We start from the raw sequence: 27038 nt of genomic DNA, 5'->3' as shown, positions 1-27038 counted from the left end.
ACCGGATACGTCTGACAAGTAGTTTCTCTTTGTTCCCCTTCTCATAATGGTTTTGACAAACCTGATCTGGCCTCTAGTCTGTTGCGTGTGTGTGTGTGTGTGTGTGTGTGTGTGTGTGTGTGTGTGTGTGTGTGTGTGTGTGTGTGTGTGTGTGTGTGTGTGTGTGTGTGTGTGTGTGTGTGTGTGTGTTGGGGGAACAGTGGCTCCAGCTCAGCCTTTCATTTACATGATCAGTGAGGCCGTTTCCCATCAGTCCTCCCTTGGCTTGCTGTAGCTGTTACAGAATCAGAAAGAAGCTACAACGACTTCCATCCTAAATGCTGTTGCAGTCTTTAAGAGAAGTATTTTAATTCACATTTATTGCCTGTCTTTCAGGTAAATTCCCCTGTCCTTAAGGTAACAACTTTGGCCTTGGAAAGTCCCCCTGCAGTCCTGTGCAGGTTTAGTTAATGTTTACAGCCATGAGGACTATTACAGGCTGCATTCAGTACACACTGCTATTAAAGCTAATTTACTCAGGGTTGAGCTTTGTGTTGCCTTCAAGGCCACTTCCTGGTTATTTCAGGTTTTTTCTCTCTCTGTACAAATCTGACGGGAAGATCTCGAGCTTCCTGGACTCCTAAAAGTCGCCTGGTCATCGTGACAGCAGTTCGATCGAACTATCTCTGGCACATTTCCATGGTAGTTGGAAGACGCTTCCTCGTACAAAAGTTGCTCGGTATTTCTAGCGTCGGGGTTGGACGGAATGTTTAAGTACACCGTGTTCCTCTTATGCCGCCCAGGGACTTTCAACGCGGTGACTCAGATACCCGGTGACCTCGCCCCAACAAGGAAATCCCAGACTGTTCCAAGGGTGATGGTTTTGTCTGTGGGTCTTTCACAAGTCTGGGCGATGACTTGTGTTTTAGTGAGAAATGATGCTCATTTTCAAAATGTGGAAAGGCCGTGAAACACCGAAGGAAATAACACGCAGTCACAGCTGTGTATATTTATAAACTTATTTTTATTCAGAACAACTTTTTGCTAATAGTGTTTGAATTCACACATATGTACAGGTACAAAAATAATCTCTATTTACAATATATTACACGTCTTGTCTGGTATATACATATCTATATTTACAGTATATAGAAGGACTATATGGAGGTCGTGGTCTTGTGGTTTTCGGTGCAGATCTTTCTGTGATCTGGACCGGGCTCGACCAGACCGGACAGCGGCTTCATCCACGTTCTTTTGATCCCAGGACCAGCACCTGTGGACTCGGATCTGGACGGGGACGTGGACGGATGTGTCCCTCGCATTTGGGGGCCGTGGCTGGGCCACATAGTAGCAGCTTCACTGGCGTTCACGCCACCGGTAGTCGGGACGTTCGGTTTACTTTCCAAACTTGATGTCATCGTACAGCTGCAGGGGGAGAAAACGACAGACGTTAGGAACCCGGCCTTTAAAAAGAAGATCCTATGAAATCTTCAGCAGCTTTTGAGAACTCAGATTCAGAAACTAACCTCATCCTCCGATGAATCCAGGTCTTCCATATCGCTCTCGTCCGATTCGCTGTCGGGCAGCTCCCTCAGCTCCTGCGCCGTCTTCTCGTACAGCTGCCGGCGGATCTCCTCGCTCTGGCGGCCGTAGGTGAGGTGGTACGGCGTGAAGCCGCCGTAGTTCAGGCAGTTCACGTCGGCGCCGAGCTCGAGGAGGCGGAGGACCAGGGTGGGGTTCTGGAGATCTACGGCCAGATGGAGCGACGACCGTCCACTGCACTGTTCCTATGAGCGACAACGTAAAGAAACGTTAGCTTCCTGCTAACGCACTAAGCTCCTCTTTTCACACATCCTGGTTGTACATCCGGCTGCCTCTCGGGGTCGAGGACACGTACCTGTGCGTTGATGTCTGCGCCCTGCCGAACGAGGCTTTCGACCAATGAGATGTAGCCGTTAATGGCCGCCAAGTGGAGACAGTTATGTCCTGCGGAGAGAGGAAACGCTCAGTTAATAACCAAATTCTAGGACTTGTTAAGTGAGACACGACGTGCGGTCTGTCGACTCGTCTTTCGGGGGTTCCGGCTTCACTGTGAACTCACCATTGTAGTTGGGGAAGGACGCCATGGAGGTGATGTGGCGCTGGCAGTTCTGGGTGATGACGCCGAAGCAGGCGAGGGAGCCCTTCTTGCAGGCGATGTGCAGAGCCGTGTTCCCGCTGTCGTCGGCCAGATGCGGGTCGCTGCCGGCCTTCAGGAGCCGATCGACCAACTGGGGCTGCTCTGTGATCACTGCCAGGTGGAGGGCAGTCTGGAGAGGACGCATTTAGAGAATATATTTAATTATCATCCCGACTTCAAAAAAGCTAATTGTTGTGTATGAGGAGGAAGGTGTGGCTTTGTAGTTTTTCTTTGGGGGTCCTTACCTGTCTCTGGTGGTTCTGTGCGTTGAGGAACGGGTGGTTGTGAGAAAGTTTGATCATCTGAAAGGCATGTTCTGTGGCTTCATGGATGATGGCCAAGTGGAGGAGCCTGTGGGTGAGGAGGAGGAGAGGGGGAGGTTAGTTAAAATAGTGCCTTTCGAGAAAAAAAAAAAGACACAAAACCCGCATTACGCATGGAGGAAGTGGGTCCAGTGAAGGAGGAAAGAACAAAGCGCGAGCAGCAGAGCGTTTCGCAACAGCGGACTTTTGTCGGGTTATTTCCACCAGTTGTTGCTTGACACATCTGATGCTTTATCAGTTCCTGGCAGCGCGCCAGGGACTTTCCTAAACGCGCAGAGCGGACTTTAGCCCCGCCCAGCCAAAGCGCTCAGCCAAAGCGCACACACGCGCGCGCTACCCGGGGGCGCGCTTCGCTGCAGGCGCGCACACCGTTTAAAAGGCCTCTTGTTTTTCGTGCAACTTTCTCGACTTTTTCAGACGGAAGTTTGCAGCTTTTTCACAACTTTTCTGTGCATTCAGTGTGAAGTCTGGATGCAAAAAAAAAATCCCTTTTGCTTTACGCGTTATGTGATCGGAAGAAACGAGCCAATGCGCCGTGTGCATGCTGAAGAATGTCCACTCATAACGCATCTACTTACGAGTCTCCGTCGTCGGTGACTGCAGACCTCCACGGTTCGTATTCCAGTGTGCACTCGTCGCGTCTGTCCATCTCCAGCTCCTCCAACGCGCTCACCAGCTCGTCCTCCTTCATAGAGTCCAGGCCGCTGTCCACGCGGTCCTCCTGGCACGGCAGCGCCTTCCCGTGTTTGGGCTCCTCGCTGTCGAAGTTATAATCCATTTGATTGCGGTTCGGTACTCGGTGGACGTCCATGGTGACTGTCAAGAAGAAGAAAACCGCTCCGTCTCGATGCAAAAGGTCAGGGGAAGAGTTGTGCCGCTCTGGGAGGCGCGCTCGTTTTTATACCCTCGGCTGGGCGGGGCTTCAGTGGGGAATTCCGATTGGGCTGGCGAGGGAAATCACACCGAGCTTGTGCTTTTGTGAGAAAAATTCCCCCCCTCCCTCCCAAAAGAGACTCAGAATGAAAACGTGTAGTTTCCTATTAGACACCTATTTACACCTGTGATGTAGATTATGAATTATGTCAATGAACGAGACAAATGGTTATGGTTATGAATGAGAGGCAGACTGCCCCAAACTGGCTGTTGAAGAATTCCCTTCTGCACTGGGGGAATTATCTATTTCAAGTGTTCGTACTTGTGGTCTAATTGAAATCAGTTTCAAACGACTGGCAATGGACTATGGCTCACACGTGCACTATAATCACATTGTGTTAACGTAAAACTGCCTCATAATGTCATAACAATGCAATAACAGATGTCACTTGCAAAGATATTGTTGCTCCATATATAATATCCTCCACATGTGCACGCTACAGAATGTGAGGGAGACCGTCTTATTTTAATGAAAAGGTGTGTGAACTGGTTCTTTACTGAAGAAGAGTTTGCAGCTTTGAGCTACTAGTTCCACTAAGCGGTGTGAAACCCCAGTTTGTGTATTTCTGCATACACTAGTATTTGTTATGTATAGTTTCATTCTACTTTGCATTCGCTGTCCCCATCAAATACTGTTACAGTCTCATAAGAGTTGACAAGCAAGGTCATGTTTTTGTTTATTGTGATCAGAGCTGCTCACCGTGCCCTTTGCCCTGAGGCAGGTTGTGCGTTTGTGTCCTGCAATGGGATTTGCATAAGACGTGTGCGTGTGGTGCAAAAACCTTGGGAATTCTTCAAAGTGAGTTCACGCAGCACATAGAGGGCAGAGGAAGGGGAACGACTCTAAAGTTTCCTCGTGGAGACTCCCTTCTGAAACCCACACTGCAGGTTCCACAATAGGATGTTCTGGACTTACCCGTCTTGCGTTGCATGCGTAACACACCGCTGCAGGTCAAATCCTGCACAAGCTCGCTTTGATCCTGGAAAACACAGCTTGTACTCATGCAGACTATGTGTGACTTCTGGTTGGAATTTTGAATATTTTCCTTATTTATGTTTTTGTGACTTTCCTTGTGATCTTTTTTTCTTCTTCTGCATTTGTGTCATAGTTGTTTTGAGGCAAGACTTAAAGAGGAAATTCCTTTCTGTTGCACAACATGGTGGTAAAGTGCGTGACAGAGCTACCTGTAAGTTCTCCCTGACATTTAACGTCAAACTCCCAGGATCCCTTCTGTTTACATTTCTTTGTGAAAGGTAGGCTTAGTGAAAACATAGCAACAGTATCCAAGAGCAGTGAGACATTCACACCTCTATGGGGCAACACTCAGTCAAGAACACACACACACACACACACACACAAACACTCCCAGCAAGGTGTGATGTCATGTGATGCCTCCTCATGCAGACGACTGTCTGCGTGTGTGCGTCAGACACATGGCTCATGCTGTCGGCCACCGTACTGCGGGCATAAAGAAATTCCAGACGTGCTCGCGTCCCGCCGGGTATCACCCTGAGGCATCTGGGGACAAACTGTTCTTGCAGCTCTTTGCTTTTCCTTCCGGTACCAAGATTGCGTGCTCGTGTGTTTACGAGGCCAAACATTTATCTCACATGGGAAATACTGGGAGTTCCACTTTACATCCTTGAGATTTTTGGAGTTTTGTAATGCTGTGCAAGTCCTCTTCTCTTCACGAGCACTTGTGTTTACGGCAGGTTGCTATGGACACCAACCGCGGAGAAAGCTCTGACGCCAGTTCAGTGTTGCGCTGAACATTGCCCTCTGTCCGTGCGTTGGAAAAGCATTCACTTATCTGAGTCAGTCAGCGCCTCAGGGGGCATCACACCCTGTTGGGGAAGTCATGAAACTATCCCTCTTTTACCAGCGAACACAAACGTCACTCAACACCCTGTGAACAAAAGGCTTACCGTGTGCAGCTTTACGTAGTTACAGTAACGCTGTCACACATCCTGTAGTGTTCAGTTTCTGCTGAAAGTGTTCAGTGTTGTACTGTACGACCACTTTGGAGCCTGTTTCTGCTGCAGTTCAACGTCGTGATGACATGTGCACCTTTCACATGAATGCAGTGGAGGAAATATTATTATGACACCGGTCAGCATCCAGCACCCAACGAGGTCTTTATTTGAATTAGCACCGAGACGCTTTAGTTCAGTGTGTCAGGTTGTTTTTTAGGTGGACCTAAACTGTTGATTAATCCAGGCAACAAAAAATGTTTTTTTCGGTATTTGGAGACAAATATTTGTTAAACATAAATAAAGCAGAATAAATCAGCTATTTTGAGGGACACGGCTCACAATTAGAAGTTTAAATACATTTCCATACTTTCATTTCAGTTGTCATTTTGCATTTAAGGTCGACGACCCAACACGGTTCACAGCGACGGCTGTGAGAGGGGTTAAATACTGTAAAGAGGAAGTTAAATAAAAGTAGGCTAATAATATTAAAATGACATCATATTTCATTTGTGGAACTCAGGCGCATCATTTTTGGAAAGCATCTGTACTCTTTAGGAAATAGTTTGACATTTTGGGAAATATACTTGCTGAGAGTCAGAATGCAGTAATTGTAGAGCTACAGCATACATTAGCTTAGCATAAAAATAGGATGCAGGGGGAAACAGTGACACTATATATATATATATATATATATATATATATATATATATATATATATATATATATATATATATATATATATATATATATATGTACCAGCACCTTATATCTCTTTCGGATAGAAATGGTGAAATGATGAAAAGCTAACTGGCTCCTGTGTCATGGTTAGTGTACAGACAAACCTACACCCCACTTGTATCTATTTGTGTTATGTATTAAACAAAAGGCATATAATGTGGAAACAAAGCTTTAGAGTTGCTGCTATGTGTATTTTATTATATTTTGCATAGTGCCAGCTAGCTGTTTTGGCCTGCTTCTGGTCTTTAAGCTAACCTGAGCTAGCCTCCTCGCTATAGTTCCATCAATACGTATGAACTAGTTCCATAGTGCTATAGTACAGTTACGCCTGCATCTCATTTGTATTTGTTTATAGATACAACTTATATAGTGTAGTAGCAAAGTTTAAGAGGAGCTGGTTGGTGTACTAGACATAGTACAAGTAATAATACTGCATTTTATTTGTATAGCGCTTTAAAAGGTACTCAAATCCACTTTACATGGTAAAAAACAGAAAGAATAACATTGTAAACAAGAAAGATGACAACAAACAACAACAAAAAACATACTGAACTGGCATCACAAGTTAGAAGCAGATTAAAAGAAATGAGTTTTAACTGCTGTTTTAAAAAGTGTCGACTGATGGAGAACGTCTGCTGGGGAAGAGAGAGGGGGGGCAATGGAGAAAGCTTGGACAGAGTGTGTGTGTGTGTGTGTGTGTGTGTGTGTGTGTGTGTGTGTGTGTGTGCGTGTGTGTGTTGGGGGAGATGTAAGGAGGTTGTGGGTGGGAGTGTGTCGGTGCAGCAGATCAGAGAGGTGTGAAGGGCTTGTAGGTGATGATGAGGGTCTTGAACTGGATTCTCTGCTATTTGGGGAGCCACTAGAGGTTTTGAAGGACCGGGGTCATGTGATCTCTGGTGGGAGTGGAAGAGCAGACGGGCAGCTGATTTCTGGATGTATTGTCGTGTTTTGATGGTTTTGGTGGATGTGTCATAGGATGCTGTTGCAGTAGTTCAGTGGAGAGGTGATGAAGACGAGGATAAGTGTCTCTGCGGCAGAGGAGGAGAGGGCATCGACGGCCGATGTTATTAACCTTCCCTTTGTGTTAGCTTTTTGTCACCATCTCTTTCGTTAACGGGTCGGTGCCGACCCATGTCATGAATCAGCTGTAAAATACACTGAAAAGGATTATGTATCATCCGATGTGTTTCTCATCTCTTGGTCACCTTGTTCGGCTTCCTTATCCATCAACATATTGTTTTAATATTTTTGGTGTGGGCCTCTGGGCCTTTTCTTTGTCAGGACATGTCCATTTCAATTAAAAAATGGTCAAATGAAACTCAAAAGAATCATATGAATAAATAAAAAGTTGTTGTGTTACTTGACTATTACTGAGAGGTATTAAAAGAACATCTCTTAAATACATTTGCTTTATTTATTGTTTCATGTTTATATTATTAACTATAGTAATATCTATGGTGTTACGGGTCAATTTGGACTCATGTATATTTACTTTAAGAAAAAGGCTAAAAAGTCCACAAAAAAACCCACAACAACCAATGAAGCAAATCTTATTTGTATAACTGGGTCAAAACCGACCCTAACAACATAATTATCATTATGTTATATCATATTGTTATAGCAAATTGATGCAATAAACTAATCGTATGTGGTTCTTTTACGCATTTAAAACCTAAAACGTGCCGGTGCCGACCCGAACACAGGAGGATGGATAAGATGAAAGAACGTAGTTTTTGTGACGCGCTTGTTCAAAAATGAGACCAAGCTTAAAGACGTGGAAGCAGGAAAAGTGACACTTTGGACGCAGAGGGAGAAGCTGTGGAATGATTTGGGGCCGAAGATGAGGATTTCAGATTTGTCGCTGTTGAGTTGTCGATGGTGTCAAAGGCTGCACTGAGGATGTCGAGGGAGCGGTCGTCACAGGAGTGCAGGAGGCCGTTGGTGACTTTGATTAGAACGTTTGCTTGGCTGTAATATTGATTTACTCATCTAACTCGTGGCAGGAAATGAAATAAGCCTGATTCCCAAAAGGTTTAGCTTTTTGATTAAATCAATCACTTATCTATTTGTCAAGACACATTTTTCAAAAAGGTCACATTGTCACATCGTTACATGCAGCCAGATGATTTTATTTAACATCGTGTCAGAAGTATTGGTGATCCGTTCTTTGCTCAGCTGTCTGAAAATAGCCTCAGTTTCCCAGATCTGCGCATGTCATTCATGACAACTTCCCTCCTGTTTCAAAAGGTAGCTATCACTCCATTGTTACAGTAATCACTCAATGGATAATCAACCTCAACCAGTCCGTTTCTTGTGTGGGCTCAGTGACACAGCAGCTGTACACGCCCACGTATACAAACTACACCCACTTCACATGGCTGTTTTCCATCTTATCAAACATGCTCTTTTATGATGTGTCAGGCTGTTTCTTAGTCAGAGGGACTTAACACCAACCATGCACGGCTATATGAAAAGTTGTTATCTCTTGTAATTGCGTGACGGTCACACTGCATTTGCCATGATTTTAATAGAGTCACGAGGAGAATGGAGAGTTGGTGGGTAGCAACAAGACAAAAAGTACAAGGGAAGTTGTGAATCCTGTGTTTCCCAGAACACGCAGGTTTACCTGTAAAAATGAATGTTGTTCGCGTTCAGTGGCATGTGATAATCATTAGATTTTGTGTTTCAACATCTTTTTTTTCTCTTTGCGATAGCTTCGGAAAAAGTCATGGAAGACATCTGACACCGGTTATTGAAACTTTCAAACTGAGGTGAGAACCTCCCCTTTGTTGCCTCGGTTTCACGCTGAATGTGCAAATGCATATTTTTTCGAAGAAGCGAGTGGGTGTTTTTCAAAGAAGGGGTAATACCTTTATTTACCTCCGCAGGCATTCCCACGGTGTTATAGGCCATTCATGCGTCGACTGGACTGGGGTGCTACCTGTGGGTCACAAGAGATTTTAGGAGATTTTGTATTGAATTTCCCGAAGTCGTATCTTGTTAAACATTTATATCTGCAGTGCAACCTTCAGGCACATTTCAATTAAATTTAATGTATTTTGTATATACATATATCAACTCATCATTTCATTTCCATTTGAGTCATTTTCTCATAGACTTTCATAAAACCACAGGAGTCGCCCCCTGGTGGACACTAGAGATAATCCAGCTTTATCGTATGTGTACAGATTGTAAAGCCCTCCGAGTCAACTTTGTTATTTGCGATTTTGGGCTATACAAAATAAACTGAATTGAATTGAACGTGATGACATTTGGGAACCGTATTAATATTGGTCGCTATTGACGGTAGCGTGGCTATTTACAAATATCGGGTTTGTGCAGGATGTCCTGATGTTGCACTTGTGACAATTGTCTCTGACCAATCAGTAGTCTAAATGTGTTGACTCTACCTTTTAGTATCAGCTCAATTGAATGATGACCCACAACTTTTCACAATAGGACAAAAACAATAATAATAATTGGGAGTTGAGTTGAACCATACAGTGGAAATGCAGCCATAGTGAGATTGAGCAGCTGTACATCTGACTTTTAAGTGAACCAGATCAGCTGTTTCCATTCTTTATGTTAAGCTCAGCTGCTGGCTATAACTTTAAATTTAACATTCAAACTTAAAGGTTATGGATTGATATTGATTTTTCTCATCTGTAAACACGAAAACAAGGCTGTGCACATGTAACCAAGAGCTCTGTGAAGCCATGAGAGTAGAGCGAGTTCAAACGCGCTCATTAAAAAATTTGAATATAACATTACAGTGGTGAGCAGAGGGGAATCGCTAACAACGGGGATTTACAAACACTTTGGCTGGCCTAAATTCAAATTATTTCTGCTGCATATTGAACAAGCAAGAAAAGTAACTGTGACTTTTGATGCTCGCTCAAAGGAGACGAGACAAAAGCATCAGAGCCACTTCAACGTCTTGTTTCACGGTCATTGTTCAAGTGTAGGGGGCGAGTCTTCACTTGCATCTGGCTGCTCTTCCAGAGTTAAGTCAACAACCAGCTTTGTCGTAAGAGATAGCACTCAGTGTGCGCAGGCGTAACTTGAGGTCAAAGATTAACATTGATTACACATTGTTACCACAATGCTGACTCTCGTGTGAGTGCACATGCAGAGCATTGTTTCAAAGAAATGCACTGAGAACTGCACAGACAGCGTTTTAGCACAGCTTTAAATAATCAAGCTGGAAGAGACTTGGAAAAAATGTCAGTTAAACATAAACTTTTCAAAACCGCTCATTCTTGAGTTTCTCCTCCATTCCTTTGTGTGCACTTTATTGATCATCCATTGTTTCAGAAGTCTGCGCTCCACTGGACCGTGTGAGACCACGAAGCACAGATCCATGAAATAAACCAGACAGCTACTAACTTTCTGCCAGCACGCTGTATTGCCCTAAATACAAATTTGACTGGCAAGGTTTCCTGACACACACTTACAGCAGTGTGACAATGGATCTGACTGGCTACACACCACGGAAACAGTGATGCTGCAACACAAACCACAAGTCAACTGAGCAAACTCTGTCACTGTTGATTAATCGCAAATCTAATTTTGTGAGAATTCAGCAGGCTGTCTGTCCGTTATGTCAGCTCGTGTGTCACAGTGAAAACTCCAACTTCCTGTTTTGTCTTTTGATGACAGCACACATCGGCTTAATGCATAATGTTCATTTTTATTAAAATGTCACTTAAATTATATATATATATATATATATATATATATATATATATATATATATATATATATATATATATATATGTATATATATATATATATATATATATATATATATATATATATATATATATATATATATATATATATATCATTTTTATAAACATATATATTGTAATCATTTATGTTCCTTATGTCTTTATCAATGTCCCTGTCTGTATTTTCATTCATTCATGTATGTATGTAGCCAGTCGTTCATGCATTAATAATGTTTATTTCATAGTTGTTATCAATGCTTCTAGTTTCTGTTCTAGAATAGATCATTTTCTCCAGGAACGGATGAGATCTGAATATCTGTTTGAGCAGCTTGCAGAGCTCTTTATCGCCCTCCGGTGGTTTTAATGTGAAATACAGATTTTGACATTATATCCTGCATTAAATGCACTCAAACTGTTGAAAGATTCATAAGTAGGAGTGGACTTTGTGGATAACTTGATCTATCATAGTATTTGTCATTTCGTATTGCAATATATTCCACTTTCTGTCAAATCTGGATAGGATTACCAGGAAAAAAATGTTTGTTTTTGGATAATTTAAAAAGTGAATTCAAGCTACTTTTATTCCATTGATCATATAATCTTTCTTTGTCATATTTACATGTATAACTACGGTTTGTATTGACAAAGATATTGATTGATAATTAAATGGTATGTCAAAACCACGAGTTAAAAAACGTTTGTATTTTGAGTGCTTTTGCCTCTCAACCACTACACAATCATTTTGTGACATATTCACAACCAGCACTGTACAAACTGTCACGAGTGAAGGATGGATGCAGCTGATCTATCAGTTGACTTTACCTAAGGACACAAAGTCAAAATGATTAGACATTTGGTGAGATACATTATTATTATTTAGAACACTTATGTACATGGAACATTGTTTTGTTTTTAAATTGGAGTGCTTGTGAAAGACCCTATCAATTCACTCACTCACACACACACACACACACACACACACACACACACCCCTCCACTCCTCTCACTCGGTCCATCAGGTGAGTGAGGAAACAGTGCAGCAGCGAGCCGTGACAGCCTGAGCCCGGGGTGACTTGAATCATCTGCTAGTCGGCTAGCAGAGGCTCTCTGGCACCTCTTCACCACGTCCCACTGTGAGAACCCCCGTCTGACTAAGATGACAGCATGTGTTTGAGTCTGGACCTGCAGTGCATTCTCCTCATGAGTCAGCAGTCAGCACTATGATTCTCTCTCTGTGGTATCTGTTTTGTAGCCCACAAAGCTGCACCACTTTCTCGAAAGCCAGCCATTTTAAAGGGTTTTCTACATTTTGACCAACAGTTTAATTCCAATTATAAACCATGTACTTATATTTTATTATATAGATTGTCTTATCTATAAGACAATCAATAGCAACAACCTTTGGGTTGTCGAGTTGTGAAGTACGTGTGGAGGTTTTTGCTGAATTTGCGTAAAAGATGTATTGATAGAATGATAGCACCTCTATAGTCATGGAGGAAATAAGTAACTCAATGTTAGTGATAATTAAAGAATACTAGATCATCACAGCTGTAGATAAATGTTGATAACACACGAATAAAAAGCCTTATCAGGCCATCAGAAAAGGTTTGTAAAGTCATAAATGTTGATAAATCACTCATAAAGGGTATGCAATAATCCAGCAAATGTCTTTTTCCAGAAGGCTAGGGGTCAAACAACAATCCAGCTGAAAGTACATCATTAACTAACCATTAATCAAGTTTTTATTAATGAAAGGTAATTATAAGGAATAAAACAACATATCATATAATCATAATATCATGTTTCCGTCAGGCCAAATCAGTGCAGTGACTTATCTGTACTGCACAAACAGAAGGCTCAGTGTCAAGAAAAAGTGTAAAAAAAAAACTACAAATCCCTAAAAACCTTCGCCTAGCAATGGACACCCGCACACACAGCATCTGATTGGACAGTCACAATAAGGCTGCGCGTGATTGGCTGGCGGTGGCCATGTTTGCATTCCCAGCTGTCTAGATGTGGGCTAGCTAACCGGTTAGCTGTTCGAGGTACCGTCGCCTCTTTATTCGGGTTTAACCTGAACGAACAGCTCCTTCACGCCCGTTACCGGCCGCCATGCCGGTTCACCGGGAGAAGAAAGAAAGCAACCACGAAGAAATGGAGGTGGACTTCCCCGAGCAGGACGGCAGCAGCACGGACGAGGAGGACACGGTGAGCTCGTCCGTGTCTGAAGATGGAGACAGCTCGGGTAGGAAACTAAGCTCGGCCTGAAACATGTCGCTGATGCTCCACTTGTCATGTGCTGCGTTGTGTCGTTACGTCGATGGCATGACGACCAGCCCACAGCACGAGGCGGAGGTCACTATGATGATGATGATGATGATGATGATGGAGGAAAGAATACCAGTTGATATGGAGGTGATGTCCTGTCCGTCTGTGCACAGAGATGGACGATGAGGACTGTGAGAGGAGGAGGATGGAGTGTCTGGATGAGATGACCACCCTGGAGAAGCAGTTCACCGACCTGAAGGAGCAGTAAGTCCCGCCCCCATGCTGCTCCCTCTGTTCAGCCTCCACCCACTGCGGTCTGGCCGGAGTCCTCAGGGAGCTGCATGTCAAAGTTGAACTCTTGCTGAGGTCTGTGAGAGATGGTTGTCATCTCATCTGGTTGCTGGAGAGAGAGACTGGGGCCCTGCTTCAGAGTGATGGAGAACATCTCCACCTCTCTTCCTCTTCTGGAGAGGCTGGACACTATATTAGTGTTCTGCACACCAGGGAGATGTTCAGAAATCACTTCTTTCTTTCTTTTTGAAACTCGCCTTCATTCTGCTTTCGAAGAGCTTGAGTTTTCTGCACATGTTCTCGTGCATCACCACTGTTTTGAACTTGCGTTCAAAATGTTTAGAACTCATGGATTCTCCTTGTTTTGCTGTGCAGGCTGTACAAGGAGCGCCTCAGCCAGGTGGACATCAAGCTGCAGGAGGTGATGGCCGGCTGTGCACAGGAGTACCTGGAACCTTTGGCCAACCTGCAGGAGAACATGCAGATCAGGACCAAAGTAGCTGGTGGGTCAACGTGGGGTTACAGACGTGGCTGCATTATACTTTAATATTTAGATTTAACTTAAAAGTGGACTCGGCAATGTTTTTATCGCAACATTTCACACCTATACTGGAAAACTGAGCAGATTAAGTCACTTGCGCCTCTTTTTTTTAATGATAACTAAATGCTTTGGCTTGTTTACAGGGTGTGTTTGATTGAAGTGTAATGCCTCCACAGGGATCTACAGGGAGCTGTGCTTGGAGTCGGTGAAGAACAAGTACGAGTGTGAGATCCAGGCTGCCTGCCAACACTGGGAGGTGAGAGGTCAACCAATGAGTCAGGGGCTTATGCAAGGGGTCAGGTTTGTAGTTTTCACATCATAACACAGCTGGTTCAAGTAGATTGCTGCCTCTACAACGTTGGATATGCACTGTGATGTTGGCGTTTAGGGATTAAGCCCCAGTCTCCACCACCTGAACACAATCCAGCACCGGCTCTTCAGCCTCTGGAGGTGATTTTGAAGTCATCATTTAGCACCTCACCCCTTGTTTCTGTCTCCAGAGTGAGAAGCTGCTGCTGTTTGACACTGTGCAGAGTGAGCTGGAGGAGAAGATAAGAAGACTGGAGGAGGACAGACACAGTATTGACATTACCTCAGGTACCTCATCCTGAACCCCACTGTTCACTCTGTGTGGTCCTCACGCTCATTTAGTTTAGCAGCAGACAATCTTTTCCCACTTTCCTAATCAGTAAATAATTCATTTATCAAACTTGGAATCGTTCACCTGTTAAACAGTTCCTTGATTGTATTCCTTTATTAATGAATTAATGAAAGATACAGCGTAGTGGGAACAAGGAATAATCACAGCATAAAGACTGAGGTTCTGATCAGGACTAGATAAACCAACCAGATGTCTCTATAAAACAGAAATATGAGTGTGTCCTACAGAAGCTCGGTGTCTCTCCTCTCTATAATCTGTCCTCTCTGCTCTCCAGAGTTGTGGAATGATGGATTGCACTCACGGAAAAACAAGAAGAAAGACCCATTCTGCCCCGTCAAGAAGAAGAAGCCCGTCGTCGTTTCCGATATCCTTTTAGTGGCGTCCTTGTCTTACGCCTCATCATTCATCTGAACCACATTGCACCTCAGCGACGTGCCGCTAAGATAGATGTTTCCCGCCACTTCACCGTGCATTAGTCCTTAACCGCTTGTTTTTACGGCCGTACATCGTTTACATGCTGCAGGACCTTGATATCCTGGAAGACTGGACCGCGATAAGAAAGGTATTTTGGAATGGGACGAAGTAGTCGCTCTGTAAAAGTTGATTTTGTGGTTTGACTTTTAAGTTGTGTCTGATCCCCTGTCCCCCACAGGCGATGGCATCGCTGGGGCCACACAGGGTGAAGGTGGACGGTAAGAGTCTCTCCTTGTCCTCGGTTACAGTCAATATCTGGCTGAGTGCAGCCATCGACCCGCAGTGCTACTTGCCATTCCTCAAGTTCGTAGTTGAGCGGGAGACGGGCGTTAGCGTCCTTGTCCCTGTCCTCCTCCTTTTCAGTTTTGCGCTGTGTGTCTTTTAAACTTACACTGTGTTTCTGACGCCACCCCTCCAGTCCCGGCAGTCAAGCCGGACAGACATCCCCACGCGGCGCGCTTCGAGGACGGGCGGCTTTTCTACGACAACCAGTGGTACTGCAGGGGACAGGCCATCTGCATCAACAGGAAGGACGAGTACCCGGCGAGGTGTGTGTGTGTGTGAGCAGGGTTTATTGTATGATGATAATAACCTGTCAGTGATGAGGCTAGAAGGTGTGTGTACTCATCTGCAATAGTGAGTGTGACTCTGGGTCACATGGCGGATTCATTGGGAAAGGACAGAGAAGAGTTTAAGACCGAATGTTGGCGGATCCACATTGTGCCCTGTGCGTCGTCCGGCTGGAAGCTCCGTGAACACGAGTGCATGTATTGATGTTTTCACAGCACAGTGCAGACCGCAGGGTGGCTGCTGTGAATGGGTGGAGCTGGACACCCCTGCAGCAGAGCACACCACTCAGTCTGTGGACATTGAGGCGTAGCCAGAAAAGGAAGCCTCTGTGGGATACGATTATCAAAGCACCAAAACAGGAATAATGTTTATAAATATAACTCCACCCAAGAGGGAGCAGCCTGTGCTTTGGAGAGCACCAGGGGCCGGATGCAGAGCTCAAAGGCTCGGCGTGTCCCAAACTGTTCTGTAGACGGATTCTCAGCTGGTGTGTAGAAGGTTGTGGTGTTCACACAATGGAAATAAAGGAGCTACGCACAGCTGTGAAATACAATACACTGTAGAAAGCCATAACAACTGCTCCAGCAAGGTCTTGGATAACAAACTACGTTACCTATCTTAAGAAAGACGTTTGTGAAGTTCAACCTGCGGGGACATTCCATCCAGATTATCTGCCGTCTGACCTTTTTAGCATGGCCGAGGCTCTCGACAGCATCCATTTCATTCATTTATCTCATGTAGCAGTACAAGTCCTCTTTCACCGGCCTTCACTTCACAGCACAACGGCACAAAGAGCTTCCCTGTCTGCTCCAGTGTAAAGGAGCTAAAGAAGACGTTGCCTTCGCTCACAGTAAACAGTAGGGGAAAGTACAACACAACGAGTGGAAAAAGGTCGAGATGGAGCGATTTCGTCCCCCCGTGGTCGTCTAGAGAACTGTATGCATTGTGTGAAGTAGATGTACGGTGTGTACATGCTTCACATTGTCTGTGCATCCAGCATCCTGGACGCTGCTCATATTTGGGAACCTGCTCACATTCACAAGCTTTTCAAGCGACATTCTGGATGGTGAGATTTGATCACGCGGATATTAATTGTGCAGCATTAGGTAATTGTTACACGGCCTTTCAGAGAGCTTTGCTTCTCTCTGCAGCCGTCGCTGTGTAAAAACACCTCTTCTCTTTACCACTCAAGCAGAGTACTCCATGTTTATTCTCCCTGTGGACACACGACGAGGAGACGTGATCGTGGCGGCTCCCGCGAAACAGGAAGTGGCGTCACGCTAACCGTGTTGTGTGTTTGGTTCCCGCAGCGCCATCATCACCACCATCAACAACGACGAGGTGTGGTTCAAACGACTGGACGGCACCAAGTCCAAGCTGTACATCTCCCAGCTGCAGAAAGGCAAATACACTATCAAGCACTCGTAAACACACACACACACACACACTGACAGACAGACATTGTCTCTGCTGTGTTTCTTTTAGTCTCCTTTCTGTGTGCTATCTGTCTACATTATTTCCATGTGTACAGTCTCTCTCACACACACAAACACACACACACTCCATGTATAAGTAACAAAAGACAGACAAACAAAGATCAACTGACCCTTCGAGTCTAAGGAGACAATCTTACCTGTAAATATGTATGTATGTGTATATTATCGACAAGGTCACAAAGTGTCATTTTCTCTGGAACGGAGATCAATGCAAAGTGCTGCTAAAAAAGAACCGCAGGGCGAGGAGCCGACGCCGCGGTGGACGGCGAAGGGCGGAGCTCAGCCGCGTGCCTTTCTGAGACAGAAGTGTTCAAACGGCCAATAGCGATGCAGCGACGCCTCACTCGTTACTGCGCTCGCCCCAGGTGAGGACTGCGTCGGCGTGGCGTTGGATTGGCCTCTCTGGACGCACCGGTTCAACTGGAAGTCCATGCTCCATAGAGCCGAATGAATCATTTAGGGGAAAAAAACAATGAGCAAGTGTCAATACGGACCGAGATGAATCACGATTAAGGCATTTTAAAGGCCGATTATTCTTTTGTGAAAGTAACCAGAGCTGTTCTTCAAGAACACCCACTTGAATTGTGTTAAAGCCACTGTACTAAATGATCCTCTCATGCTTCAGTGTCATTTTCACAGCACTACATATATATATATATATATATATATATATATATATATATATATATATATATATATATATATATATATATATATATATATATATATATATATATATATATATAAATATAAATATAAATAATGAAGGTCAAGGCCAGCCCCGTGCACTAAAGAAAGACATAAAAGCCTGAGCTGCATGTTAAGCCTACAGAGATGGGCGGTGCCCTGTACATGGAGATGATGTGTGTTTCGTCTTTCACTGTGATGCTCCGTCTCTTCTCGTGTTGCCATGCGTCTCATAGTGCCTACTGTACAAGTTCGCGTCGAAGGCAGCGAACCGGCTGAAGCGTCTCTCCTCCACAGCTATGAACTGTGTGGCGGGGGACTCGAGGTTTGTAATTCATCGTGCCATCTTCCCGTTTTGTTTGTCTTTCCTTCGACACGTTTTGCGTGCGCTGGGATTGTGTCACACGCGACGAATCAAAAGTGTCTCCCATCCTCCGTCCCCGGTCTCCCACTTCCTTCGTTCTTGCTGTCTTAACATGTTAAACAGTGCGATGAGGAAGCGGGATTAAGAGTATTTGTGTGTACAATCCGTCCGATCCAACCTCCTGCGTGTGTGTAAAATGATGCTTGATTCAATGAAGGGGACTTTGCTTTGTGTTGTGTTTATGGTGCTTTGTATTGTCAGCATTGCATACATATGTCAAAGTATTAGCTGCCAGCAGTGTTGTAAAGAGAAGGAACAGTACATCATTAACATAAACAAAGCGTCCCGATGTGGCGTCAACTGATGAGAGCGTTTCCCTGTTGGTTTCCTGCTTCCTTTGTACCTTTTTATGCATTATGGTTACTTTACCTCGTTTGAGGTGGAAAAAAAACGAATGTGACATTGTGCCAATGCATGTACAGCTGATTAAAGATTGTGTTTGTATCATTTGAAGAGAGTCAAACCTGGACCTCCTTATTTATCCTCGATATGCAAAAGGGAGTCGACCCGTGTCTCTTCAGGTCGTTATGACCACGTTGTTGGCACAAAGAGAAGCGTCTGCGTTTAGGTGATTACAGTATCAACATGCACTGCTCAGCTGGAGTCAAGCTAATTTCCTTTTCTCAGACTTAAGTGCTTTGGATAATAATAAAAAAAAATGTCAGAGCTTTGCATATAACTTAAATGTGCTTTGGATTTGCCCAAGCATGCACAAAAAAAGTCCAGATACAATCTTATATAATACTCCAGTGTGCAAAGGGAGAAAGTCCCTGACAGTGCTCAACCCAAAGTCACCCCAGAGGCTTGCTGAACCCTGGCTACACCCCTCAAATAAAAAAAAAGTAGCTTATTTGGGAGAAACCTGCTGAGCTCGTCATTTGATAATGGCTCTGTGCTCTGCTGTTCAACCTTTCAGTCACTTATTTCTGCCAGAGGGACACTCACTAGATTAGCTCCACATCGATTCAGGTCCCACCCCGTCCGCTGCCCATCTGCCCGGCCTTGGGCCGGAGCACCTCATGCAGAACCACTTCAACCTTTTGATTGATCTATCGAGAATATTGATCAGATACAGCAGCGCGGCCAGAAATTCAAAACGAATCAATTGAAAGGGCTAATTGGATAATTTCCTCCCTTTTTTTAGATGGAGCTTTAATACCCAACTAGTGTTTTATATGAATATTATTTGCTCACACGACATCAACGCCACGAAGTTCAAGAAATATAATGGATCTCAGAATCCCTCATTTCAGGCCCTCCTTGTCACCTCCCGCTGTAGGCCCTGTTCCCGGCCACTAGGTGTCAGTGGTGCTCCACAGCGGAGAGCCATCGGCCCCTGCACTACACAGGAGTGTGTGTGTGTGTGTGGGGGGGGGGAGGTGGTCTGTGAATCTGGGGCACCCTGCTGCTGAAGCCCTCCAGCTGATGAGAGCGAGAGGAAGGATGAAGGCACAGTTTGATCACAGCTCGCTGGCCACATCTGCTACCGCATCAGAAAGAGAGGGAGAGGCAGAAAGAGGAAAATCCCCATCACCGCGTCAAAGGCAAGCAGCAAGCCAGCAACAGGGCTGTCTCTCTCTGCGCGCCATGCAGCATCTCTCTGGAGCTTTTCTTTGAGTCGTCTTCACACACTCCTGTCAGGGAGGCCGCACACCATCGCACATGGGTTTCCCTGTTTCCTTGTTTCCTTGTTTCCTTGTCCCAAGGTTCTGTCCGTCTTCAGCCCCTTCGATATACTCGATGAGTAACCAGAGATGGGGGGTCATTGGGACGTGTTTACTGAAACACTGGGGCTAATTAGACCGTGAAAGTGTCACACTGATAAATTTCTTATATGTGTGCCCCGCTGTGTGAAGCATGAGCGTGTGCATCACTGGTTTTTTTTTTCTTTTTTTTTCAAGAGAGCGAGAGTGTATGTGGGTCTCTCTGTGCATGCATGCATGCATGTGCTGTGTGCCGGGCCTGTGCGTGGGCTTGTGCCTTTTGATGCTGATTGTGTAAGAGGAGGCCGAATGCATGCATCTATAGGTTAACATCAAAGGGATGAGGCAGTCAGTATGATGAGGGGGGGTGAGGGGGGCAGAGCGAGGTGCATGTACACGGACGATGCTGCCGCCTGCGACCCGTGTTCTAGATGAGCTCCAGGTGTGGCCTACCATTCACCATTAGCACTCCAGAGCAGAGCCCTTCCTCCATCTTGTACTGTCTGCACCCTGCATCAAGTTCAGCTGACCATGAGGATTGCCCTCCTGCCAGGACAAGTAAAATGGAACATTAACAAAAAAATAATTAAACACGTTTTTTTTTCCGGAGCAGATGTTGGAAGTATCTAAGGAGAGCGCCGTCCCGCTTCCTTCTCATCTCATAAATGACTTTGATTTCTGACCGACTTACCCAACAGGGCGAATGAAAAGAAACGTCAACGTTGAACTGTGCAGTTGCTTCTTCTTTAAAGAGGAGAATCATTTGCCTTCCACACTGAAAACAAGCATATTTTTCACTGCAATAAGTGTATATTTGTATCAGTAACATTTGATGTACCTTCTTGATACCTCTTGACTAGTTTTAGAAAATACATCCCGTTTGAAACTAATAAAGAAGCCTCAACAGCCAAAGTGAAAACCTGTCAACAGCAATAATAAAGTCCAAAAAGGACAAATTTACCTCCTTCGTACATGCCCCTCAGCAATGAAAATGTAAATGTACAAACCCAAACATTCAGTTTCTTTCGGACTAACTAAATGGACTCGTGAAAGTGGCGTTTATTTCATCTGGATGTTACCCCTCACCAGAAATGTTTCTTTTATTTGTCAAGTTAACACAATAAATGATTCCCTCTCGGCATAAACGCTCAAGCATAAATAAAGAAACTTGTCAGGGTGGGAGACGTCTGGTGAAGTAAAATGTCAAATCCAACAACAATGCGATCACTTAATAGTACAGCCTAAAGGACAACATGGGAAATAGATGCATTAGTGAACTCAAGATGGAACTCGCGATTAATGGAGCTCCATTTGTGGCAGTCAGCTGTGTGCAGCAGTTCACGTGAAGCACTCATGAAACATTAACACCAGCTCTAGTCCTGCTTAGATTGATCCACAGCAGGTTTGTTGTACATGCCCACCATTGCCTCCATCTTCAGCTTTCTAGACTTTACGCAAATGAACAGGAAGGCTGACATGCCAGTGATCATTCACCTGTGTCCCAAAACTACCTTCTGCAGGGAGAGCGAAGGACAAGAAGATGAAATATCATCTGTCACTATCTCCCTTGGTCGAGTCAGCGAAAGCATGAGACAACTTTGGGAGGCGCTGGTCTCAGTAAAAAAGAAACGGGTGAGGAAGCTGCTTCTTCCATCCGGCTTAGCGGCTCAGGTGACCGGCCAAAATGACATTTGTAGTGATACTGTCACACCTCAAACTCCTCTTGGAGCATCTCATGTCTGACATGATTCCCGACCGCATTAGGAGAGCGTTGGTCTTTCCGGGTGCTCTGACCTGACAGAGATTTTGCTAATCAAAAGACACAGCCTTGATTTTCATGCCTCAACGCAGCTTCTCCCCAACCACTCAACATCATCTTCCCTTGGGAATCGATATGTTTGCTCATGGGGCATAACCAAAGAGGCTGCATAACATTTAGCATCTCCTCCACCTGATCCTTAAGTCGGAGAGTCAGACAGGAAGAACTGCCTGTCGATCACTTGGACTGAGCAACTGTTTTGTGATATGCTGAGGTAAGCCAGCTAATACTAGCTTCAACCGCCAGTGCTGGGGAGTTTTGTCACAGTCCAATTGCACATTGTTAAACCTGGGGCTGCCTCTCATGAGGATTGACTCCAGCACTGATGGAGAAAAGTCCAGCCATTTTGTCTCCAAAGTAAAACCGCTGGGCTGTTAGAAGTGGTGTGAGGACAGGGAGTTGACCCCGAGAGCTACCTAATCTGTTCTCTTCCTGTTCCTCTTTCCTGTCTGTCGCATCCTACTATTAAGGTGTATGCATCAGTGATCTCTTCATGTCACTTAGGGTTTGGAGAGAGTTTATTTTTAACCACCCTCTACTGAATTTGACTAAGGCGGCTGCATTATGTGCTCCACTCCTCTATCCCTCAGCTCATATTAAAACGTTACAGTTCCACAAAACAAACTTGTTGAGCTAACATTAGCGGAGTAGGTAGCACATCAATAACTAGCGTTAGCACTTCTATTCTAAGCTAGCTACTTGTCGCTTACCGGAAGTCTACAAATGCTGGTTTAGCTTTTTAATGATTGTAGCAGTGTTTTAATGGAGCAGTGTTGTTCCTTCATGTCATCGTGTTCTGTCTGGATCACGCGACGTGCTGGTTCACTTTTACACTCTGAGCTGTAGCTTTAGCTTCTTAGATCTTAGATGTATCCTTCAAACACTTATTGTTATTCCTTCTCTTTCCAAAAATGTGATAATATGTATTCATTGTGTTGTTAGTAAGCGTGTGGGCTCCACGGTATTGTCAGCTCTGACAGCTTGACAGAATAAGGAAGTCAATTGCCATTTTAGATCCACTGCTCCAAAGCTGTTACCCATCAAGGCTTTATTGGTGTGACAACAGCCAAGAAGTGTGTGCGCTGGTATACCACCCAAACTGCATGCGCAGTCGCGAGGAAGCTACCTTCAGATAGAAAACTTCCTTTTTAGTCAATAAATATGAAACTAGGTTTAGGTACTGAGGCCTCGGTGTCAGTGATTTTTCAACCCAACAGGAAACAGGAGGGAAAATCACACATTCAATACACTGTGTGAGCTTTGGCATGCTATGCACTTTGCTTTTCTTTTTTTTCTCTGCGGACAGTGTTGTTGGTAAACCTCCTGAGGCTCACCCATTGGCTGTGCAAGGGTATCTGGGAAGGACCCCCCTTGGCTGTCTGTGTACACTCAACAACATGTGCAAAGGCCAGGTTGCTCAGTGAGGACACCTGTATGTCAGCATCAAAGGTTGAGGTCCTGCATTTTGATCAGGTTTTACCTGTTGGTAAAGGTTTAAATGACCCGAGAGGCGCTGTCAGAGAGTCTCCTCTGTCCTTCCTGTTGGGTCCTAGACGCCCTTGTTCTCAGTCACCAATACGCTTGCAGCAAAGGCGGGTGAGGTGTATTATTTAATTTAGCTAAATTACTGCGCAAAGAAACGTTGGTGCATCCTTGTCACTTGGTGTAGAATACTGCACTTTCCCCAAGTAGCTGGTTGACACCTGCTGAGTGTGACTTGTTGATGCACATTTTGAATGCAGTGCTCCACAATGACAAGTGGCCAAACTGTTTGAGTGATGGTTATCGTACAACATGGGTCCCATTATTAACGTTCCTCATTTAAAAGAATTGCTATAAGCTGTACAACAGCAGATGTTGATGACATTGCAACAGCTGTGTATGTCTGATACATCCCACTGAGAAAATGTACCGTCATCTTATGTTTATTTTACATCTATTTGTCTGCAGAGGTTTTGTTTAAAGTAAGCTGATTTAAGATTTAAAAATGTTCGTTTTTCTTAGTCTTTGTCGCGATTTTATGACTTTTTGTATATGACAAAGAATCAATAGTTATACAGGAGTGTACCGTGGCAATGTTAAATACTTGGCCCCTGCCTCCTGCCTCCTTGGTCCTGCCTCCTGGGTCCTGCCTCCTGGGTCCTGCCTTCTGCCATGGCGGCCAAGCCTCTTGCCTCTTGCCTCCTGCCTCCTGCCCCCTGCCTCCTGGGTCCTTCCTCCTGCCTCCTGCCCCCCTGCCTCTTGGGTCCTTCCTCCTGCCCCCTGCCTCCTGCCATGGCGGCCCTGCTGATGCCCCTTTTCTCTCCCTCCTTCTACTGACATGGATCGTGGTCCATGCGTAAACTACTCGTTATATGAATAGTTTCTGTCATATTCATGTAATGTGCTGTAACTCTGTTACGTTGCTCATTCTGGTCACATGACATCTATTGCTTTTGTCCATCCCCAGAAGGATCCTCCTCTGTTGCTATCCTGAAGGTTTCTTTCCCCTTTTCCCTGTGAAAAGGTTTTTTTCGATTTAGGGAAGTTGTTCCTGATCCGATGTGAGGTCCTGGGACAGGATGTTATGTGTACAGAGTGTAAAGCCCTCAAATTTGTAATTTGTGATTCTGGGCTAAAATAAACTGAATTTAATTTAATTTAATTATGTACAAAATGCACAAGGCAAAATGTGTTTGAAAATTGGAAAGGACAACATCATAGCTAATGAATAGCGGCAACAATGAAATGATGTTGATTACTCTTGCTTTCACATTAGAAACACTTAAACACTTGGAAGTGATCTCTGCCTCCCGCTAATAGAGCCTTGATGGCTGTTAGAACTCGTTTTGACTTGAGTGAGACATTGAAACTGAGGCGCTCCAACAAGCCGCCAGCCCTGGATGTGTGTGAGGTTTATTTAGCTGACCAGACGAGGTGGCAGTATCACCTTCCATCTGCACACCCACTGTCCTCAGACGCTGAGCGGTATCTCCTCATTATGTCAGGCCTGATATGCAAAGTAGCCTCGGGAACCACTGTAGCATTGCATGTCATGGCAGCGCAGACAGGGGCAGTGTGTGTGTGTGTGTGTGTGTGTGTGCATGTGTGTGTCCAGCCAGTGGCAGCACTGTCGCTATGATTTTACTTAGCGAGAGTATCAAGTTCAGCATCATGTCCTCAGACTGATAAACACACACACACCTTACCCGCCGTCCTACAGGCCCAGCATCAAGTGATCCGTGCAGGCTCAATATGGAAATGTAGTCAAATGGCCAACTGGCATCATCGACAGGACAAGAGACTGCAGAGCGGTGGAAGTGAGGGCAATTCAGCTGCAACACAATGTAGACACGGGCTTCCTTTCAGTCAGGATGCAGGTTGTGTTTGTTTTACGGTACCAAAACGTGCGCATATATCTGTGTGCAGTCACATGTTTATTTGAATGTAGGCTCAAATGTGTGCCGACCTTGTTTACTGCGCGTGTGTGTGTGTTTGTGCGTGCATGTGTGCGTGTAAGTGTGTGTGTCTGTGCTGGACAGAATCAGTGGAGTGGGAAACAGAGAGCTCACCCAGCCTTTTGGCTGCAGTCCTAATTGGCTGTGTGTTGTTGACAGGATGCTGACAGAGCAAATCGCACAGACAGGTACTCTGTTTCTCTCAGTTTCCCCTTTACTGGGTTTGTGGAACTATTTCCTGCGAGGAATTCCCTGCTATACTCATTTACAGGCATACAAAAGCTTTAAGTGGTCCTTTGACAAGTTACAAAGCTGGTTGTTTTTCTCGTGTTTGGATACAGAATGAAAGGGAAGCGAGAGGCAGGAGATGTGCCAGCCTTAATGAGACTCTGTCTGCCTCTTATGTGGGCCTGGGTGGGTTTCTGTTCACTGACCTGCTGGGCCTCTGAGTGTGTGTGTGTGTGTGTGTGTGTGTGAGGGGAGGGGAGAGGGCACAAACAGGCACATGCACGATCCACTACTGGAATTTCTTTCATGTGTAATGTAAGAATGTAAAGGTATGTGCACCAACAAAGAACCCCTCCACCCACACACACACACCGCTAATTAAATGTGCACTGAAACGTAGAGCGACAACAATCAAAAGGTAGCGAGCTCGTCATCGCGGCATACTTGACTCCCATGCACACGCTCACGAGGGACCTTTGATGGACAGCAAAGACCACTGGACCACAGCATCTGAAACCAACCATGTCTAAAGACGGGGAAGATTGACGCCTCGGGGTGCTTTTACCCAACACTTTACTTTGATGGGTCACAATGATATCACTTAATGCACTTCTTGCTTTCCGAATTCATAAATACACTCACTGAATCTGAGATCCCTTCAGGTGACTCTTCTCATTGTGCACACTTTATGTGGAGTTATGTCATGTACTGAATCATCTCTCCGTAATGCCAAGTCCATCTGCCCCTCGTCCCCGTCAGCCCGTCTCACTGAAAAACTCTCCACCCGGTTTCACCCCGACCCACAGACAAGGTCAGGCTCTACAATAACACACGGTCCTCCTACGTTTCATCATCTTGCCCTTCTCAAAGCCGGACCTGTCTCTCTCTCCCACACTGCCTGCTCCACACCTGAACTCCTCCTCATGAAATCCTGGAAACGCTGTTTAAAATAGCGTCATCAATTGTACAAGTTTTGAAATAATGTGGAACTGCCAGGGATGGTGGTTTGGCCACTTAGACATGTTGCCATCAGATTGTTGACACTTCCTGGTAATACTACATTATGGTCCAATCCCAATGTCCACCCTAAACCCTCGAGCCCTGAACCCTCCGGGACTGACTGACTTCAGCTCTAAGTGGTTGAGTGTGAGAGGCTTGAAGATGAATGGGACAGCACTTTGCTGCAATATATCACGTGACTACATCCAACAATATTGTGTACAATTGTGTATTTATTTTATACTTTTTACTCACAGATTTCAACGTCTTCCTCACGAGATGAGAAGTCATTTTAAATTATTTATTTACTTGTTTTTGTCAAAACCAAATGTTTGTTAAATGTAAAATATATATATATATATATATATATATATATATATATATATATATATATATATATATATATATATATATATATATATATATATATATATATATGTTCTGCTTTCATTCCTCTGATTCATGTGTTTTTATGTTCCCTTTTTAATCCGTAATGTTGTAAAGGTATTTTATCGGGCAAAACGCCCATGTGCCTCTTTGTTACCTCTCCATTCTGCGTGTTTAACCTCACGTTGCAATGCATT

The 27038-nt window shown here is 44.7% G+C and overlaps 2 protein-coding genes across 2 annotated transcripts; one reads left to right on the top strand and one right to left on the bottom strand.

Annotated features, from left to right (window-relative positions):
- Positions 1 to 1021: 1021 nt before the first annotated feature.
- On the bottom strand, positions 1022 to 3337 carry nfkbiaa (nuclear factor of kappa light polypeptide gene enhancer in B-cells inhibitor, alpha a). Its single transcript, XM_068576865.1, has 6 exons — positions 3060 to 3337; positions 2404 to 2509; positions 2081 to 2288; positions 1877 to 1965; positions 1506 to 1766; positions 1022 to 1404 (listed from the first exon to the last, which is right to left on the bottom strand). Exons 1-6 carry the CDS (start codon positions 3290 to 3292, stop codon positions 1375 to 1377), a joined length of 927 nt encoding a protein of 308 aa, XP_068432966.1. The 5' UTR covers positions 3293 to 3337; the 3' UTR covers positions 1022 to 1374.
- Positions 3338 to 12857: 9520 nt separating this feature from the next.
- On the top strand, positions 12858 to 17241 carry brms1lb (BRMS1 like transcriptional repressor b). Its single transcript, XM_068576987.1, has 10 exons — positions 12858 to 13101; positions 13298 to 13388; positions 13791 to 13918; positions 14133 to 14212; positions 14457 to 14553; positions 14892 to 14981; positions 15115 to 15179; positions 15270 to 15309; positions 15510 to 15639; positions 16972 to 17241. The coding sequence occupies exons 1-10, from the start codon at positions 12969 to 12971 to the stop codon at positions 17087 to 17089; spliced, it is 972 nt and encodes a 323-aa protein (XP_068433088.1). The 5' UTR covers positions 12858 to 12968; the 3' UTR covers positions 17090 to 17241.
- The last annotated feature ends 9797 nt before the right edge of the window (positions 17242 to 27038 follow it).

This window comes from Clinocottus analis, unplaced genomic scaffold, assembly GCF_023055335.1.
Source record: "Clinocottus analis isolate CAN_PGR_092001 unplaced genomic scaffold, fCliAna1.0.p SCAF_15, whole genome shotgun sequence".
Classification (NCBI taxonomy): Eukaryota; Metazoa; Chordata; class Actinopteri; order Perciformes; family Cottidae; genus Clinocottus; species Clinocottus analis.
Note: the sequence above shows the minus strand (reverse complement) of the source record. Positions and strands in the feature narration are given on the sequence as shown.

What these genes read in the sequence shown, in the direction of transcription:
- nfkbiaa (XM_068576865.1), bottom strand. Translation starts at nt 3,292, where the DNA reads ATGGACGTCCACCGAGTACCGAACCGCAATCAAATGGATTATAACTTC. An exon ending in GTCACCGACGACGGAGACTC is followed by an intron (nt 2,510 to 3,059) that starts GTAAGTAGATGC and finishes CCTCACCCACAG; the next exon opens with GCTCCTCCACTTGGCCATCA. An exon ending in TGGATTCATCGGAGGATGAG is followed by an intron (nt 1,405 to 1,505) that starts GTTAGTTTCTGA and finishes CTCCCCCTGCAG; the next exon opens with CTGTACGATGACATCAAGTT.
- brms1lb (XM_068576987.1), top strand. Translation starts at nt 12,969, where the DNA reads ATGCCGGTTCACCGGGAGAAGAAAGAAAGCAACCACGAAGAAATGGAG. An exon ending in CTGCCTGCCAACACTGGGAG is followed by an intron (nt 14,213 to 14,456) that starts GTGAGAGGTCAA and finishes TTCTGTCTCCAG; the next exon opens with AGTGAGAAGCTGCTGCTGTT. An exon ending in ACACAGGGTGAAGGTGGACG is followed by an intron (nt 15,310 to 15,509) that starts GTAAGAGTCTCT and finishes CCACCCCTCCAG; the next exon opens with TCCCGGCAGTCAAGCCGGAC.